Genomic DNA, 20792 nt, shown 5'->3' with positions numbered 1-20792 from the left:
TGAAATACGACACATAAAGTGCCTGATCAGTAAAGCCGGCAAATTCCCGTACACTTCCAGATCCTATGGCATGACAATTATATCCGACTTAGCCCGACTAGTTAATAGGGTATTTCAATTCTCAATTCACTTTCATTTCCATTCCAAGATTACTTTTCAATTAAAATTTTCACATTCAATTCAATTATACATACACATTCACTATCCAATTCAATTCTCATTCAACTCAAATATCAATACTTACCTTATAATTCACTTATTAAATATAGAATTGATATAAAACATTTAATAAAAAGTAATTTGAATTATAGTAATACAAACCGTAAATTTCTCGTTTTAATCCTCGACAGCTTTCTCCTTTCCTTTGTGCGCCGATGTCTTGGGTTCTTTGTTAACTACGAAAATAATAATAATTTATAATCATCAATATAACACAATTCAATTTAATCCATGAGCCTAAACATGCAAATTTAACCATTTTTATACACATAATTCCACTATTTACTTATATGTTCATTCAAAGCTGTCTACTTGAGTCATTGTTACTAAATCATTTATATCTTGAGCTAGGAAACTCCAAATTAAGATCCACTAATTTTCCCTGAAACTAGACTCACATATTTTCTTACCATAAAATTTTTAGAATTTTTGGTTAAGCCAATAAGTACAGTTTATTCTTTAAAATTGCCCCTGTTCTGCTGTCAAACAGTTCTGACCATTTTTCACTAAAAATTGATTATCTCCTTTTACAAGATTCGAACGATGTTACCGTTTAATTATCTTGAAAATAGGTTCAATAAGTATTTTAAACATATAAATTCCAACCTATAATTAGTTTTATACAATTTCTAATGATTTTTCAAAGTTAGAACATGGGAACCCGAATTTATTCTGACCTTGTCTCACAAAATTCATTATATCTCTTAATTTACAATTCAATTGCTTATATCTTTTCTTCTATAAGAAACTAGACTCAATAAGATTTAATTCCATATTTTATTCATCCTATAATTTAATTTCTACAATTTTTGGTGATTTTTCAAACTTAGACTACTGCTGCTGTCCAAATTAGTCTTAGTACAAATGTTGATTTACTTTAATTTCAATTTAATCCTAACTAAATTCACTTACTTTTCTATCTTAATTCATACTTTATTTCTATTCAAATTTTGTCCAAACTCATACTTAACTATTAAATTTCCAGCATATTTTCATAATTTCGAATTTATTTCCATTTAATCCCTAAAACACATAACTTAAAGTTTACTTTACATTTCAATCTCTATTCTAACTTAATTTCATTCAATTAAACCCCTATTTCATCATTTTGTTCAACATGAACTTTGTTTAAAAACTTAAAAACTTCTAAACTACTAACTTAGTTCTATCAAAACCTTGTTTTAATACTTTTAGAACATCAAAATTAAGAGAAAAGGACATGATTGAACTTACCAATTAAACTCCAAGCTTCAAAAACCCTATTTTCCCTTTTTCTTTTCTTTCTTTCTTTCTCCCATGTTTCTTCTTTGTTTCGTTTCCTGCTATTCTGTTTCCTTCCTTCTTTTTATTCTTTTGTTTCTTTCTTTTATTTCCTTTTTATTTACTTTACTTTTAATAATAATAATTTAATATATATTTTAAAACATAAAAATCTCAGATTTTTATGTTTATGCCGCCTCACTTAGGACAAATGGCATAATTGCCATTTTGGTCCTCTTCATTTTCTTTTAATCTACAATTTAACTTTCATCATTTATTCAATTTAGTCATTCTTCCTAATTACTCTTAATTAAGCTAAATTCACCTAATTTAAACCTAATTAAACACATCGCTAAACTCATAAATATTTCTAGTAATTATTTCGAACTCGATTTACTAAGACAGAGGCCTGTTAATGTACTTTTCCGATGCCCGTGAATTTTGGGTCATTACAGCTTTCAATTCGGTTCTTGTTCTCAAGCAAATTTCTACTTTTGTTTCTTCACCAAGTCACGAGGCTTGGAACACAAGCTTTTGGCTCTGCTTGCTTAACATTGTTTCAAACACCAACAATTGGTATCTAGAGCTTCCATCTTAGAGGACCTGTTGTAGTTGAATCTTAAACTGAATGGCTTCATCAGGCTTCTCTCCTACAGCACCACCAGTCTTTAATGGTGAAGGGTTCCACATATAGGTTGTCAAGATGAGGACTTACCTGCAGACCTTTGATCTATGGGAAGTTGTCAACACTGATGCTGAGCCAGCTCCACTCAGAGCCAACCCTACAGTGGCTCAAATTAAACAGCATGCAGATGAGAGGACCAAAAGGCATAAGGCTATGTCTTGTATTCAAAACTGTGTGTCTGATGTAATTTTCACCAGAATCATGGCCTGTGAGACTCTAAAATAGGCCTTAGACAAGCTTAAGGAGGAGTTTTAAGGCACAGAAAGGACAAGACAGCAGCAGTTGTTGAATTTGAGGAGAGATTTTAAAAATTTGAAAATGAAGGAGGAAGAGACAGTGAAGCAGTACTCGGATAGAATCATGGCTGTTGTAAACAGTATAAAGTTGCTAGGAGTACAGTTCAGTGAGGCAAGGATTGTGGAAAAGGTGCTCTCAACATTGCCTGAAAGATATGAGGCAAAAAATCTCATCCCTGGAGGATTCGAAAGATCTCGCAAGCGTCTCTCTAACTGAGCTTATTAATGCCTTCTATGTTCAGGAACAAAGGAAAGCTAGCAGGATGGAAGAGCACTAGGAGGGTGCTTTCCAAGCCAAGGCCAAAGTAGCCTCGAGCACCTCAGCCTATAAAGGAAAGAAGAACTGGAGAAGCAGGCCTAAGTCTGATGCTGCAAGAATGGGAGACCAACTCTGCAGATTTTGTAAAAGGCCTGGTCATCCAAAGGCCAAATGCTGGTTCAGACCAGATGTCTTGTGTCAACATTGCAAGAAGAAGGGCCATGTTGAAAGGGTCTGTAAAGAAAAAGGCAGACCTGGACAAAACAAAGCACAACACAAGGATGTTGAAGCTCGAGTGGCTGAAGACAGCAGTGACCATAAGAGCAGGTCTTTGCTGTGTCATGCTTACCTGGTCAGAGCAAGGGCTCAAAAGGGTGGTTACTAAACAGTGGCTGCACCAACCGTATGTCACCAGATGCAAACATTTCCAAAACTTTGGACAAATCTTGTAAAACCAAAGTGAAAATTGGAAATGGTCAGTTCATCAAGGCTGAAGGAAAGGGAGATGTGCTAATATGCACTCCCACAGGAGACAAAGTCATCAAAAATATGCTGCTGGTGCCTGAGATTGACAGAAACCTTCTCAGCATTTCCCAACTGCTTGAAAAGGGCTATTCTGTTGTGTTCAAGGGCCAGCAGTGCCAAATTGCTGATTCAAATGGATCAAACTTTATGAAAGTCAGTATGACTGATAAATACTTTGAAGTTAACTGGCCAAGTGACACACATTCAGCCTGTGTTGCTGCTACTGAAGAATCCAAGCTCTGGCATCAAAGGCTTGGTCATGCCAACTTCAGGGCATTGACTCGAATGGCCAGTGAAAAATTGGTTGAAAACTTCACCAATTAGGTTGAACATAATGACGTTTGTGAGGTTTGTCAACTTGGAAAATAGGCTAGACTTCCATTCCCAACCAACAAGGCCTAGAGAGCCACTGAAAGATTGCAGTTGGTTCACACTGATGTATGTGGTCCCATGAAGTCAGAATCACTGAATGAAAGTAAGTATTTCATTCTCTTTATTGATGATCATACCAGATATTGCTGGATTTAATTTTTGAAGCACAAGTCTGAGGTACCTCAAGTTTTATGAAGTTCAAAACTGCAGCTGAAACAGAAACAGGCTGTAAATTGAAGACCATCAGGTTAGATAATGGAGCTGAGTATAGCTCAGCTCAGTTCCAAGCTCTATGCAATGATGATGGTGTCAAACATCAGCTAACCAATGTTTATACACCTCAGCAGAATGGGGTCAGTGAAAGGAAAAATAGAAGTCTTATGGATATGGCCAGGTGCCTTCTATTTCAAAAAAATTTGCCCAAGACCATGTGGAATGAAGCAGTTAACACTGCTGTATACCTTCAGAACAGGCTACCAACCAAAGCATTGGCTCATAAAACTCCATTTGAGGCATGGTTCGGGCTTAAGCCATCATTGGCTCATTTGAAGGTCTTTGATTGCCTATGTTACAGCCATGTACCAACTGTGAAGAGGGACAAGTTGTCAAAAAGGGCCAAACCTGGTATTCTGGTAGGCTACAGTTCAGTCAAAAAGGGTTATAGGATCTTGGATCCTTCAACAAATAAAGTCCAAGTGAGCAGGGATGTGGTGTTTGATGAGAAAGCATACTGGAATTAGGAAAGAAATGAACCTGAGGCCATTCTTGAAGAACTTATATCAGATCAGCTTGAATCTGATTAAAATGGTCTTGATATGGACATTGATGATGAACCTGTCAAGGGTACAAGGACTCTGATTGAGATTTATGAGAGGGCTCATGTTGCACAAGAAGAACCTAGCTGTTTTGAAGAAGCTCAAGCATATGAAGGTTGGAAGCAAGCCATGGTTAATGAAATCAAGATGATTCAAAAGAATCAGACATGGAAGCTAGTAGAAAAGCCTACCAACAGAAAGACCATTGGTGTTAAATGGGTCTATCGAGCCAAACAAAATGCTGATGGCAATTTGAACAAGCTGAAAGCTAGGCTTGTTGTCAAGGGGTTCAGTCAAAGATATGGCCTGGACTACATGGAGACTTTTGCACCAGTAGCCAGGCTAGACACAATCAGGTTGCTAGTTGCTTTAGCTGCACAAAGGCAATAGATCATTCATCAATTGGATGTAAAGTCTACATTTCTCAATGGCTTCCTTGAAGAAGAAATCTACATTGATCGGCCCCAAGACTTTGTTGTGTCTGGAAAAGAGGACATGGTATACAAGCTTAAAAAAGCCTTGTATGGCCTAAAACAAGCTCCTAGAGCCTGGTATGCAAGAATTGACAGCTACTTGGTTAGTTTGGGATTCGAGAGAAGCATCAGTGAGCCAACTCTGTATGTCAAGAAGAAACAAGCTGAAACACAGCTCATTGTGTTCCTATATGTTGATGATCTTCTGGTGACAAGAGGAAACCAAATCATATTGGCTGACTTCAAGGCCAAAATGAAGGACATGTTTGAAATGTCTGACCTGGGACAGATGACTTACTTTCTTGGAATGGAGGTGCAACAAACTCAAAGAGGAATCTTCTTGGGACAAAAAACATTTGCTGCAAAGATCTTAAGCAAGTTCTCTATGGAGAATTGCAAACCAACAAGCACACCTATGGCTGTTGGAATGAAGCTATCAAGTCAAGAAGACTATGAGCAAGTGAGTGAGTCTGATTATAGAAGTCTTGTTGGTTGCCTATTGTATTTAACAGCAACAAGACCAGATATTATGTTTGTTGTGAGTATGCTATTGAGGTTCATGCATTGCTGCAACAAGCAGCATTATCAAGCAGCAAAAAGAGTACTCAGGTACATCAATGGTACCTTGAGCTATGGACTCAAATTCAGTAGAAGTAAAGATCTGAAACTGATAGGCTACACGGACAGTGACTGGGCTGGTTCAAAAGATGATATGAAGAGTACCTTAGGGTATGCTTTTACCCTTGGTTCAGCTATGTTTTGCTGGAGTTCTAAGAAGTAATCGATAGTTGCACAGTCAACAGCAGAAGCTGAATATGTTGCCACTGCCAAGCTGTTAATCAAGCCATTTGGCTAAGGAAGATTTTAGCTGACTTGAACCTGCATCAAAAGGAAGCAACGGAGATCTTTTGTGATAACAAATCTGCTGTTGCAATTGCAAAGAACCCTGTCTTCCATGGTAGAATCAAGCATTTATGCATCAAGTTGCATGTGGTAAGAGAGATGGAACAAGCTCGAGAGATAAAGTTGATTCATTGCAATTCAGAAGATCAAATTGCTGACATTTTTACAAAGGCCCTTAATGCGTCTAGGTTCATCAAGCTTAGAAAAGAACTTGGAGTCAGCAGCATGCCAACCAAGGAGGAGTGTTAAAGAATTGGTCAGCATGCAGCACCAAGAAGCTGGCCATGCACACCAAATCATGCAGGAGCAGCAGAATCGAATGCAACTTCTGCCATCAAGTTCCATTTTGTTTCATTTTGTTACCTTAGTTGATGTAATGAAGTTCTAGTTCATTTAGAACTATGTTTGATTCATGTTTGATTCATGATTGATGTAATTAGGTGGTGATTGAGCTGATAAATCAGCTTTGTTTATGTGTACAAGTTATTTTTCCTAGTTTTCACGTAATTAGTGGTATTAGGTAAGCATTAGGTGAAGTTTGTCTTGTTTTGATCAGTTAATGACTGATATATGTAATGGCTATATGCCAATGTTTCTTGTTAATGAAAATTATCAGATTTCATTCATTTTTATGCTCCATTTTTCTTGCTTTCAATTCGGTTCTTGTTCTCAAGCAAATTTCTACTTTTGTTTCTTCACCAAGTCACGAGGCTTGGAACACAAGCTTTCGACTCTGCTTGCTTAACATTGTTTCAAACACCAACATGAATCTCCAATCTGTTGCAGACGACAATAGCAAACTTAATCGAAAGGTTTTACGATCCTCTCAAGGAAAAGATTTTGTTAAATGGGGTTTCTTTACTGGAAATATCACATCAATATCTTCATAGAAAGGTGGAGTCCTTTTTGCTGATCTTTCTCAATGTTTATATGCCTTCCATACAAAACTCCACTCATTTTCTCGTGTTTATACTTTAGGTGTTATATTTTCAGACCTTTATTGTTGGTCTTGTTTTGCTAAATACAGGTTAGCGTAGTTAGCCAGGAACCAGTTCTTTTCAATTGTTCCATAGAGGAGAACATTGGGTATGGAGTCAATGGCAAAGTCGGCAAAACTGAGATACAATATGTGGTTGTAAGTTGATGATTATAATCCTTTTTACCAATGATAAATGAAACAGTAGTAGATTCATTTTTTTTTTTAAAATACGTGTGCATATAAGATGGGTGCAGCAAAATGGCGAATGCCCATGGATTCATTGAAAAATTTCCTGAGAAATTTGAAACAGTTGTGGGAGAACGGGGTTTGAGGCCGTCAGGAGGTCAAAAACAAAGACTAGCGATTGCAAGATCACTGTTAATGAATCCCAGTGTATTGCTTTTGGATGAAGCCACAAGTGCTATTGATGCTGAGAGTGAATACCTAGTTCAGGTCAGACTCTGAGCTGCTTTTCATAAACCTGTCTCCGGGTTGGGCAGATTGGCTCATTTTCAGCTTGCCTCGGCCTGTAGGCCTGGTTCACTATTAATTTAATTTATGTGATGGTGCTTGATAGGAAGCTATGGATTCATTGATGAATGGTAGGACTGTTCTAATCATAGCACATAGGCTGTCAACAGTAAAAAATGCGAACAACGTAGCCGTTATTTGTGATGGTCAGATAGCAGAGAGTGGCACTCATGAACAGCTTCTCACACAGGATGGTATCTACACAGCACTTGTTATGAGGCAACTACAATGATCAAACACTAATTAATAATATCTATTATCCTAATAACAATACTTTTAATGTGTTTCTATTTCGGATATTCAATCTCGTAATAAATTATCAACCTTTTATTTCAGTAATCCAACAATCTTTAAGCTCAGACGCATATGTTACATGAGAAATTGGTTCAACAAACAGAAAGAATGGCTGATACTGCTTTATGTGCAACCCTGAAGTGTTAATTCTTTCGCTAGCATAAATATGAATATCTCATGAAAGGAAAACCAAAAACAAAAAAGGACCGAGGAAAGCGATATCAACATACTCCGTGCTCTGATGCAAAATGTCTAAGCCATCTAGCGGTCAAGCAGTAAAGACCATCTTTACGGTATGTGTATGTGCATCTGCATGTTCACTCAAATTCGAGAGGATAACTTCCCTATACCTCATCAAATGATGCCCTAGTGGGGGACTTCCATGAAACATCCGACAATTAGAATCTCTCAAGGTGAAGGGAGTTTCGAGATCTCTACAAATAGTTTGTGCAAGGCTTGAGGCTTTGAGAAAAATGGTGAGTGGTCAGCACCTTTTAGACGAAATACCTTTTCTGGTGGGCTTGAGTTAATCATGCTCTCTTGAAGCACCGCTGGTATGGCATTATCTTCAGGAGTTTCTACATAAAAACGCCTCACAGATCCGTATTTCATGTCAGAAAGTGTAAGCTTCTCCAAAACTGGTGCGAAAGGGATCGGCCTCATTGAAACAGATGCTAATGCAATGTCCTGGCCAGCAAAATGTGGAATAAAATCAGCAGTTGTAATTTTGCACATAGGCACACATAGAAGATAAATTGAGTTTTTTGAACAATAAAAATCAAAAGATTAATTAATCAATCAAAATGATTTAGACAACGAAGTTAGAAGGAAATGACAAACTACTAATTACCTAACGTGTTCACATTGCAATTTAAATATGAAATTTTACAAGCATTCATAAGAGATGCACATTGTTGCCTGCCAGTGTGGTAGAATATCTAACAAGGATGCTAAATGATCTCGTTATAAGACATATAAGTCGCATTGATTAAGAAAAAAGATCATTAATCACTAGTTCAGATGTACCTTGGAAGGACTTTGATTGAATAACAAATCCCGCAATAAAGACTTGTCTAAATCAACAGCAGTTGGAGGATGGTCATTTCCATTAGCATACAGAAATATCTGAGCCTGTCGCATTAGATCATTAGAACCTGCCTGCAAAAGTTTTAGCACTAGTTACATAAAGCCATAAAGCTCAAATGGTTAGATTATTTGTTCATAGAAAGTATTAACAAGCTACTTTACTTGGACTCAAGTGTGATGTCCAACACGAGTATATTCAATTTTTTTCAAGTGTTTAACAATGTCCCCATACTCTCCCCATACTCATGTCCAAATATGCATTTTTTCAAACAAATTTAATGCCAAATTTTAGATAATGTAGGGCACACTATGGTGAAACAAGATGTTAATGGCAAAGACTCGAGCAAATCAGTAAGTTCCAGAAGAAGTTAATTTATAGACACTTCAAACAAACAATCTATAGAAGTGCATTTTTCAAGTCCAGCATAATTAGTATGTATCTGCAGATAAAAATATTCAGAAATTAAAATAATGATTCAAGCAATGCAAACCTGTTGGGTGAACATATCAAGAGTACTTTGTCCGTTTGTCAACATTGCTGCGGCCACAAAAACAGCCTTTGCAATTTTAAAAGGAAACAGTTCCATTGCATACGATACACATGCACCACCAAAGTCATGCCCAACCAAGATCACCTGCATAGTTTTAAAAGGCTTTGACCAATGAGACTGTTATCGATCTCTTTCTATGTCAAACTTTCCAGTAACAGCGAGAATGAAAAATTGTAAAGAATGTGTAACAAAGCTTGGTTAGCAGAAATATGCAAGCACCAATACAATGCTTTAGCAACCAATATAAAATAAAATTTAATATACCCCAAAAAGGCTTATATTTTAGGAACTTCCTGGATTTAACGTTTGGTATTGAGCAGGACAATTTTGAATTCATTAAGAAGCTTGATATTCAATTTGCATAAGAAAAAATTTCTTCTGACCAAGAAGCAAGCTGAAAAAGGAGCATAAGCGTGGAAATTAAAACGAGGAAAGAAAGAAATAGAAAAGAACCTTCTCGCCTTCAGGAAGTTTTTCAAGAAAGTCAGTTAATGGCTTCACATATTGTGAGAGACTGGTAATGCCATTTGTGTCGAAAGAATGAATGCCAGAACCCGTTAGATCAACTGCAGTAGCTTTGAAACCACCTTCTTCTAGGAGTGCAATTGTTTTGTACCAACACCAAGCACCAAAGCCTCCCCCATGGACAAGGACAAAATGATTTGTTTCCAAGTTATCAAGCTTTATGTCCTGTCAAACACAAAAAAGAAAAATGAGAAAGATCATAAGCGACATTTAAAAGGATTAATGTACACTTAACAAGCAAAGTTACTATAATAGAATTTACAAATTGACTTGAAATGGTGGTAACCAAGAACAAATAATGAAACAAAACCTGTAAATATGCAGCCTTCTCGATTATGGCTAGGCCATAAAAATAATTATAATAAAAGAAACAAGTGTTCTGCTAGACGATAGACTACAGTGCAAAATAACACTACAAAATAGATAAATTTGTCTAGAAATTTTATGAACATAGTTTTATCTTATCCAGCTGAATCAGGATTTAATGAAGCTTTCCATTAAATGAACAGTTCTGGGACAAAGTACTATCATAAGCACACACGTTTTAGCAATTTTACAAACAAGAAAAAAAATAGCTTTCTTCTTAGCTCACACTTGCAGCACTAGAAACTGAGTAAGAGAGCATTGATAATAATTGTCATTAAGACTCCATTCTTATCATTTATAGTTAAAAGAAAACAAAAAACAAATAAGCATTGTTCATCTAAGTAGACCAGAAACACCCTTGACAAGCAAAAGCATTTATGAGTGCTGAGATAATTCTACATATGCCAAAAAGCCTGCAACTGGAGCTTATTGCTGCATAGCAGAAAGCCTTTAATGTCCATCACAGAGAGAGACAAAGATGGATCAAAGAATCTCTTAAAAAGACATCTACAAATTGAGAACCTGGTGCCAAATATATCCCTAGCCGCCATCAAAATAGGTGGGATTTCCATGGTTTTACCCCACATTTAGAAATGCATACACTTCGTGCACAAAAGAGCTATCAAGGCTTTAAACTAACAAGGAACCATTGCCAAAGCTCAAAAAAAGAAAAGATCTTTTAAAAATATGCAAGGTTTGACAGGGAAATCTAATACTACAAACTTCCATAACCAAATCAAGTTCTCAAATAGCCAACTCAATTTTCCAGAACTCCAATGACATGAAAACTCCACTTTCATCGAATGCCGATATATTGCCAAACTAACAGCCAACCGACTAAAAATAAACAACAATTTAAATACCATAAGTAACCAATAAAAAATTTTGATCATAATTCCATCGTACTTCCCACAATTTGAAGTTATAAAATTATAAAAATAATAATTAAATAAACCATAATAGAAATAGAAAATTAAAACCCAATACCCCGCAATAATGAACCCCCACAACCCCCCCCCCAAAAAAAAAACTTTTACCCAATAATTTACCTAAAAAAAACCAAAAACCATAATTAAAGAACAAAAAATAACACAAACCTGATTAACAAGCTGATGAGGTTGCAAAAGCGGGTCAGTAAGGGACCTAGCTCTGGAACTGGAGCTCCGAGGCAACTGACCAGCTTTCTTAGACCCGGAAGAGGAATTCGGGTACCTCAACGAAGCCGACCTGTCAAACGGCAATGAAGCTCCCCCGTTTTGCTGTTGATGTTGCCTGAACAAGATCGCAGCTGCTAAAGCCTGCTCTTGAAGCAGAGAATCATCAGGCTTGTCTTTCCTCGACGATCGGACCCTAGCCCACCGGTTGCTGGAATTGGGTCCTTTTTGCTGGTTCTGCAACCTTTTCGTGACCGGTCGTTTCGTTACTGTTTTACGAGCAAAGCAGTTTCCCATTTTCTCGACTGCATGAAAGGTAAAGAACTAGAAAAAGGCAAAGAGAGAGAAAGAGACTTTATATATAAGTTTGTATCTATGTATTTGTATACGTATATATATACAGTTTTATCTACGTTGAAGGAGCGGCGTTGGTGGCTGACGGCTGTTGGGTGGTGCGAGTTGGAGAGTCAATGAATTTTTTTGACTTTTGTGCTTTTTCCAAATGCTAGCCCTAAATTATTTGCTTTGTACTAAATTGCCTAACTTTACAATTTACTTGCATAAATTAGGAAAAAAATATTTATTGAGATTTATTTTTTATTTTTAGACTTAAGAATCCAGCACTTTTTCAATTTGTTAGCTTATTGACATTTTTTATGATTAATTAATATATTTATGAATACTACTTTTTTCATTAAATATGAATATTATTTTTTTCAGATATATTTAATTATTGGAAAATAATAAAAAAGCCATTTAACTATTTAAGTCAATGTTAGGAGAAAATTATGAGCGCATAATTACTTTAATACTACATAATAATTAAATTGGAAATTATAAATATAAAATTAAATTAAAAATATTTCTCTCTTCTCATTCTTAAAAATATTTACTTTAATTTTAAAAATAACTGCAAAATAAAGATACTCGTTTTTTAATATATACGAGAATAAATACGCAATTAAAAACCTATCACTGTAACCCCATTCGTTAAGAGAAAAAAGATATGTTTTTTTAAAGCATGGCTGATTTGCAAAGTTGTCCACGTCTTTAATCTCATGGGGCAACTTTTTCCTTGTGACACCAATTTCTTCTCACTTTAATTTTTTAATTTTTTAATAAAAAAATTAAAAATATGTTGTTCCATTAAAATATGATAGGAATTCCTGGAAGTGATGGTCTTTTTTATGAGTTTTTTAAATTAAAAATAATTATTAACATTTTATATTTTTATCATCAGGAATATATTGATGCTATAATTTTCAGTGCATTAAAAGATATTTTATATTAGGGTAATTATTCACGATGAAAGATTTTGTGATGTTTGGTAAATAGTTTTTTAAACATTTTTTAGTTGATTTGGACATACATAGAGAATTGGGTAATCAAATTTTTTAATTGTATTGTTTCGTGAATAGAAGTTTGTAAGAGTTTGTCGAGTAAAAAACTCAAAACCAAATAATATTGGGATGGACAATTTTTTTCAACTGTTGAATGGAAATGAGATATGTGAAATGAAATATTTAACTATACTTGTGTAAAATATATTATTGCTCTCAATCCTAATAGAGGTGTCAAGATATCAATAGTCTTTATTCTCCTATTTTCACTTTCAACTCTAAATTCCAAAGTAAATCTCAAAAAAGAAAAAAAAAACTTCACCGTGAATCTACCAAAATCAACATTGCCGCGAAAAAATTTCAATCGAGCTCATTCATCCTTGAATACTTATGGTCTCTTAATTTATTTTCAATTTACTTGTGTAAAATAATTTCTTATGCAACTTTATATTAATTGAAATATACTACTTGACAAATTTATTCAAAGTGTGACATAATTATCACTAATTTACATACTAACAACATGACATAATTATCACTAAATGTATAGTTTATAATTATATCGATACACTATTAATATTTATCAATTTCCACAAGATTAATATTTGCAAATAAAGAACTTAAGAAATTTGTTAATTTTAATCTTCAAAAATATTCACTACTTAATTTCCATAATGAATGTTTTAATTCTTTGGTAATAGTTTTTATTTCAAGAATTTCATCCAATAAAAATTAAATATTACAAACAAATAAATCATTAATAATAAAATATGTCATGCCCTTATTTTTTATTTTATACATATCAACTTTCAGCTATTTACTAATTTTTATCAAATATTTTTAAATAAACAGTTAATAAAATTAATTGATCAAATAAATCAATTGATCAACTACTTTAATTAGCAATAAGCCAATTACCAAAGGTGTATATAATTTTAAAAAATCATTTATTAAACGCTTATTAACATTCACGAACAAAGATTCGGGGGTATTGGAAATAATAGGAATTGTATTGAAAAAATATTGGGCCAAGAAAAAAGAAAACAAGAACAAATTCTCTTTGTAAGAACTAACCGCAGGTAATTTTTTCCCTTACATGTGTGGATTTGTATGTTTCTACTTAATATATATATAAAAAAACCTTATCCTTTTAATTTTTTTATTCTTTAGTGTAATTTCATAAGAAAATAATAAAGTAGGAAATTATTTTACCACAAAATTTCGAAATTTTTATTCAACTTAAAATCTTCAAAAGGGAAAATAAAAATTTGTTCAAACTACAATGAATAAAAGCTAGAAGACAACAAAATATATGGCATAATTGGAATAATTATGTTGTTGGAAATTTCCAAACAAAAAAATGTTTTATTTATTGAGAATGCATATTGGTCAAATAACGTGCGAATGATGTGGAATTAAATGGTTGTAACTTTTAGACTTCTTTTTAGATCATGATGAATATTGATGATGATTATGATAATAATGATTTGTTACTTATAATTTTTTTTAAATTCATGTATTAATATCAATTTTTATATCACGTTTTAGCAATTATTTAGTTTTATTTTTAATATGGTCTAATTTTTTTTCGATAATTAAAGAAAGAAATAAAGTTGTTTGAGATCGAACTCAAATTCTCATACTTATAACAGAAGCAAAATCAAAAATTCTTTTTAGAAAGAGTCGAAATTAAATTGTAATTTTTTTGATAAAAAAAAATAATATTATTATTTTAATAGTTTATATCTTTATAATTTTTAAAAAATTAAATCAATTTTTTATATTTTTAGAAGAGCCAAAATAAAATTTTATTTTTATTAATTTAAAATTTTAAAAAATCAAAATGGAAAATGTTGACCCCTGCCAGTCGCCTAATTTTGCCTGTTTCTATATGCATAGGATATAACTTTGATGTAGTGCCAAAATTAGGACCTCTAGAATGAATTTTTTTTCATATAGTCAAATTTTTAAAAATTTTAATTAGTAAAGGTAAAATTATATTTTGACCTTTCTAAAAATATAAAATTTGACTTAATCCTTTAAAAATTATAAAAATATAATCTATTAAAATGATAAAATTATATTTTTTTATCATAAAAATTACAATTTAATTTTCACTCTTAAAATTTTTATCTTATTTTCCCCTACTTTTATGTCAGTTAATCACGATTCCGCTTTAGCATTTTCTCTTTAATTGCTTTTTTATTTTTTATAAAGAAAACTTCAATAGCAGCCGTTAATCCTTTGTTTCTTCGTATTCTTTAGTAGTTTAACAAGCTAAACTGTAAAAATCTAAATTTGCAGCCTATATAAATATATAAATTGAGTAACTTTATCTCCACCCATACATAAAATTCTGGACTTAATTCCTCATACCCATTTTACATGCAACATACAAAATTTAGTTATGATGGTTAAGTTAAGAATTCAACATTTATTTTATGCATGATGATAAATTTTGTTTTTTTAATATATATATTTTGTCAATTTAATTTTTTTTGTTAAACTTTTTCTTAAATATTTTAAAAATAGATAATTTTGACAATCATCTTAAAAAAGTTTTTCGAATTAAATTTTTTGACAAAAATACTGATTGGCATGTTAAATTTTTAAATATGATTGCATATACTTCATGCTAAGGGTTTTTTTCTATAAAAAATTATGATTTTTTAAAATTTTGAATATTTTATAATTTTTAAATTATTTATTAACATGACATATAATATAAATAATATTATATCAACATGAAATATATGTAAACGATTACATGGGTTGTCATGCTAATATCATTGAAAAAATTAATGTTTTAATCAATTTATCTGTTAAAAAAATTGATTTGACTTTTTTAGAAAGGATAATAATCAAATTTAGTTTAAATTATAAATAAAAACTAAATTAATAAAAAATATAAATATTAAAAATTAAATTTATATTATACTTTACAAACTTAAAGAATACATATTATCCAATTGATTTGTGCTCATGCAAATGCATGTACTTGATAAAAGTAAACTTCCAAGTTGCTTCCTAAGTGAATAACTAAAAAAAGTGAAAAAAAAAATCATGTAGCTTTCTAGCACACACACTCTCTCTCTCTCTCAAGTCTTGTGAAGATGTGTCAAAGCTGGTTGGAGGCTCCTGTTTTTTGAAGCTTTTTTTAATGGCTTGACTTTTTTGGTATACCCAATTTAGTGCCCATTGATATGCCATTGTCTTGTTGTCAAGCTTCTGTTGATTTTGGTAATTTGTGATTTCGTGTTTCTATTTTCATCACAAGTATTTCATAATTATATATTTTTATAAAAATTTTGACATATTTATGGAATTTTTTTAATTATATGTATATTAACAATTATACGAGATTTGGTAAGGATATAGTATTCAGGATTGAAGTAAGAATTGTTCTTGAAGATTTGCATTTAGCGTGGGATAAGGGTATAGTAGTTTGATGGAATTTACATCAATTGTTTAACCAGAGCTGAAGCCTGGAAGGTACGTGTTTGTTATGTTCCAAGAACCCAAAACGAAATTGCGAACCATTTAGCCAAGTATTCTACTATGAGATTCACAGGATTACATTTATTTGCATAACCACCTCTTTCAGTGCAGCGTTTAGTGTTGAATGATTATAATATTTCCATAATGCTTTAATTTGGTTGTCATAGTGTAATCACTTAATACTTAAAACTACTTATAGTCTCTTTCAACTTATAAATAAGAGAATAATGCACTTCAATACACTCGAACTCACATCCTTCTGCGTTGATAACAATGCCTATGCTAATCGAGATAAATCCAATCGATTAATAATAGTTTTAATTACACATTGTATGAAAACGATAAATTTAATGAAGTAATTTGTTTATGTTTCCCGGTTGATGCATGAAAAAGCAATTATATTGGAATAATTTTTAATTAAGATGGTTGCATTTCTTAGGTTTTGGGTTAATTATAAACTAAGTTGATTACTATTAAAAAGAATTGAAGATAAACTCGCTTGAAAATGAGCGGTTCTAAACATCTTTCAAATGTCATGCAGATGGTAAATATGATTTGCTAATAAAGCATGTGGTTTCCATTTATTCCAAGAGAACATCTTTATGTGATGGTGAGAGGCAAAAAGTGGAGTATAATTTATTAAATGAAATGAAAAGAGAGCATGAGTTTGTAATAATCATGGCCAACATGATGTGCACATGATCCTACCAACTTAACTCACCTGCAAAACCATATATACTCTCCCTCATTCGCATCTAATTTTATAGATATGTGATGTAGATACGCCTTTATTGATTTTTAAAAATTATAACATAAAAAATATTATGTGAAATGTAAGGGAGAAGGAATAGAATCCACAGTGGCTAACCAAGTCATCATTTGATATGTGGTCCAAACTCTCGCAGTTCAATTAATGCAAGGTCATGACCATATGTTATTCTCAAACTATGATCATTTGGGGCACGTGGCACTCTTATTATTCATTATGTTGTATTTTTTTAATGTAAAGAAATCATCAAAATGACAGTGATTTGGGCGCAATGAAACGCACGTAACGTAACACTAAGGTTATAGCTAGCAGAAGATGTAAAGCGCAAGCTATTAGAGGAGAAAAATGTGGAGGTGTACATCAAATAAGGCTGCGGGAGATGAATATCTTAAAAAAAAGTTTAGAGAGTTACTAAGACTTTTAAAAATAAAATTAATTTAATTAGTTTAAAAATATTAAAACGTATTATCTTCTTATTTAAAAAACTATCAAAAGTTTTTAAAATTTTTGGAAGCACCAAGGCTCTTGCCTTCTGTTACCATTTGCACTAGATGCGGAGGGAAAATTATAAAAATTTGAAAAATAAAATTTAAAATTTTTGTATTAAATGAATTTAAATTAAGTTTTTAATTTTTAAGAAAGACTAAAAAATATTTTTATTTAACTAAAAGATTAAAAAAGTTTAAATAATTATTAATAGTTTGAGTTCTATTTAGTAAGAATAGTCATGTGTCAATTGAGTCTTAATTTAATTAGCATTGTTGTTATTGAAACACTCAAAAAAATATGAATTTGAGTACCACTTAAGTCTTAGCTTAATTGAAACTATTGTTGTTGCAATACTTAAAAAAACTTAAATTCAAATATACTTAAACTCTTGTTATCCTCTAATTTCAAAGTTTGATGTATAAATAGTAATCGTATAACAAATAAAAAAAAAGGGGGGGAATGTCCTTGCCTCTCCCCTTGCAAAGTTATTGCTTTTCTTTCTTAAGCAATGAATCTCATCTTTTCCACGAGTCCTTTAGAGTTTCGTTTTGTTTTCCTACCTTGTCTTCAATCGAGTCCCTTCTTCTCTTGGTTTGGATCGTCTTTTTCACTTCTTTTATATATATATATATATCAACTGACATTGCTTTCCAAAATTTGCAGCAAGTTTCTAACCTATTTTGTGTTCAAAGAAATGCACTAGAAACCTTAAAGCTGACCCCTTAAGTTTATATGTTTATCCTCCCTTTTAAGTTTCTAAGTTATTTGCAAGGTTGTTTAAATTAGATCAGATCGATAAATTAAATTGATTGAATCGAGAATCTACTAGTATATTGGTCCAAAGATAATAATTGAGTTGTTTGAGTCGCGAATCATTTTAAACCATTATTAAACCGTAAACCGTGAATCAAACTGTAAAAATTAATTGATCCAATTTTTATGATTTTGTGAATCAATTTCATGCTTAATAAATATATTAGGGTATTGTAACATCCTCTACCCATATTTGTTGCCGGAATAGGGTACAAGGCATTAACGGAGTTTACGAATTAATTTAATTTTTTTAACTCAATATAACCCCTTTATAGATATTTATTGTGATGGCCTAAATAAAAGGTTATCGGAACAGTAGTTTCGTAAACACAAATTCAATTTAAAGAGAAATTTACTTTAATATTTTTGCATGAATATTGATATGATAGGAAAATCATATGAGAATATCGATAAATTTTTTTACCGATTTAGTGGTTAGTTAGAAAAAGAAATTATTGAAGAAATTGGGTAAAAATAAGGCATCGAGACCTTGATCTCGTAAAAATAAGTCAAAAATATTTTTATAAATATTTATAAAATGTTAATAATATGGTATTAAAATTACATTAGAAAATTTTTACGTTTGGGTAGTCAATTAAATGAAAAGGACTAAATTGATAAATGTGTAAAATAGCTGGAATGATTAAATAGCAAGTGTCTAATTGAGAAAGGATTTAAAAGACAATTAGACCCAAAATTTATTTGGACTGGACGGCAAGGGCATGAAATCAGTAAGAAAATGGATGATTTAAGGGCAAAATTGGAATATTGCATAATTAACTAAATAAAATTAGGACTAGTATGGAAATATCTAGATTTCTTATGATTTCTCTTCATTCTCATCAGAAAAAAATGCTATAGGAGGGGTTCTTTAAGCTGGTATTTCATAATTTTTGCATCAAGTGAGTTAATCCTTGCCTTTTTCTTATAATTTTTATGTTTTTAAGACTTTTACAACTAGGTCCTACTATTAAATTCATTAGTTTTTTATTTCATGGATGAAATTGAAAGTCACCATGGTTGAGTGCTGAAATCTTATGATGAAATAGCATGAAATTGAAGCTTTAATTTGTTTATGAGATGATTTTATTAGATAATTTCAATAAAAATTGATTTTTAGGACTTTATTGTGAAAAAAGTTTGGAATTAAAATCTAGTGCTGAAATTCTGATTCCCAAAGGTTATAAAGTAGTTTAAAGTGATAGAATTAAATATTAATTGAGAAAAATCAGCTCAATTGAGAGGCTAATTGACTAGGAAAGAAATTATCATTTATTAAAAGCTTAGGGGAAAAATGGTAATAAACATCTTGCACTAAAACAGTTTTGGACAGCAGCAGTAGACTAAATTTAAAAAATCACCATAAATTTTAGAAATAGAATTATAAGATGAAAAAAATATGGAATTAAATCTTATTGAGTCTAGTTTCTCATAGAAGAAACGGCGTAAGCAATGGAATTGTAAATCATGAGATATAATAAATTTTTTGAGATAAGATCAGAATGAATTCGGTTCCCCTGTTTTGAATTTGGAAAATCATTAAAAATTGAATAAAAATAATTAGGGACTTAAATTTATATATTTAGAATCCTGAATGATTATACTTTCAAGAGAATCAAATAGGAACATCATTTGAATCTTGTATGAGGAGATAATTAATTTTTAGTGAAGAAGGGTCGGAACTGTCAGACAGCAGAATAGGGGTGAATTTAAAGAATAAACTGTACTTATTGGTTAAACCAAAAATTCTGAAACTTTTATGATAAAAAGATACGTGAGTCTAGTTTTATGAAAAATTAGCGGATCTTAGTTTGGAGTTATGTAGCTTAAAATATAAATAATTAAGTAACTACGACAAGAGTAGACAGCTTTGAATGAACTATAAATAATAGGGGAATTATAGAGAATGTTACATATGAATATGAAATGTATTAAATTTATGATTAAATTTATTTATTTAGGTTCAGAAAATTCAAATATGAAGCTAGATCGAGGAAAAGAAAAATTTTGGGATTAATAGATTTTTGTATACGAACAAGTATCGAGGTAAGTTCGTGTAACTTGAATTATATTCTTAAATGCTTGAAATGTATGTTATTGATGTTAATATGATTTGAATGTTCATTGTATGAAAATTGATGAAACATTGATATATTTGATAAAAGGAGAAAAAATCCCGGTTGAATGAAAGGAAAATTCAATGGATCTCTTAAAAGGAATTGACGGTAAAAAGGATCTAGCCCGGACGGGTGATCCTATCCTGATATAGCCCTCTCGAAGAATATGTGTAAAATAGATTTAGCCCGAACGAGTAATTCGAATTAGGGTCTGAATTTAGACTAGACTGGTAATTCAGATCCAAGCTCATTAGAGTAATTGTCGTTGCAGGGGATTTAGCCTGAACTGGTAATTCCAACAATACTCTATAAGTTTATATTACAGGGGATTTAGCCTAAACTGGTAATCCCGCTGTAAGGATGAGGTTCGCGGGAGTGTGCTCTCTGAAATGGAAATGTGCGCACATGAATATGAATTGACGGACCCGGAATTGTACACTAAAAGTGTACCTCTGAAAATCTATCGAAATTCT

The 20792-nt window shown here is 32.0% G+C and overlaps 3 protein-coding genes across 3 annotated transcripts; 2 read left to right on the top strand and 1 right to left on the bottom strand.

Moving 5' to 3' along the window:
* The first annotated feature begins 4431 nt into the window (after window positions 1-4431).
* LOC107923535 (uncharacterized mitochondrial protein AtMg00820-like) lies at window positions 4432-4821 on the top strand. The gene has a single exon (XM_016853729.1). The coding sequence runs from the start codon at window positions 4432-4434 to the stop codon at window positions 4819-4821; it is 390 nt and encodes a 129-aa protein (XP_016709218.1).
* Window positions 4822-6426: 1605 nt separating this feature from the next.
* LOC107924811 (ABC transporter B family member 25-like) lies at window positions 6427-7793 on the top strand. The gene is made up of 4 exons (XM_041080791.1): window positions 6427-6701; window positions 6835-7239; window positions 7364-7511; window positions 7654-7793. The coding sequence occupies exons 2-4, from the start codon at window positions 7045-7047 to the stop codon at window positions 7692-7694; spliced, it is 384 nt and encodes a 127-aa protein (XP_040936725.1). The 5' UTR covers window positions 6427-6701; window positions 6835-7044; the 3' UTR covers window positions 7695-7793.
* On the bottom strand, window positions 7624-11815 carry LOC107924809 (putative methylesterase 11, chloroplastic). The gene is made up of 5 exons (XM_016855409.2): window positions 11237-11815; window positions 9702-9938; window positions 9189-9332; window positions 8638-8769; window positions 7624-8298 (listed from the first exon to the last, which is right to left on the bottom strand). Exons 1-5 carry the CDS (start codon window positions 11588-11590, stop codon window positions 8020-8022), a joined length of 1146 nt encoding a protein of 381 aa, XP_016710898.1. The 5' UTR covers window positions 11591-11815; the 3' UTR covers window positions 7624-8019.
* Between the last annotated feature and the right edge of the window lie 8977 nt (window positions 11816-20792).

Source organism: Gossypium hirsutum, chromosome A11, assembly GCF_007990345.1.
Source record: "Gossypium hirsutum isolate 1008001.06 chromosome A11, Gossypium_hirsutum_v2.1, whole genome shotgun sequence".
Taxonomy (NCBI): Eukaryota; Viridiplantae; Streptophyta; class Magnoliopsida; order Malvales; family Malvaceae; genus Gossypium; species Gossypium hirsutum.
Note: the sequence above shows the minus strand (reverse complement) of the source record. Positions and strands in the feature narration are given on the sequence as shown.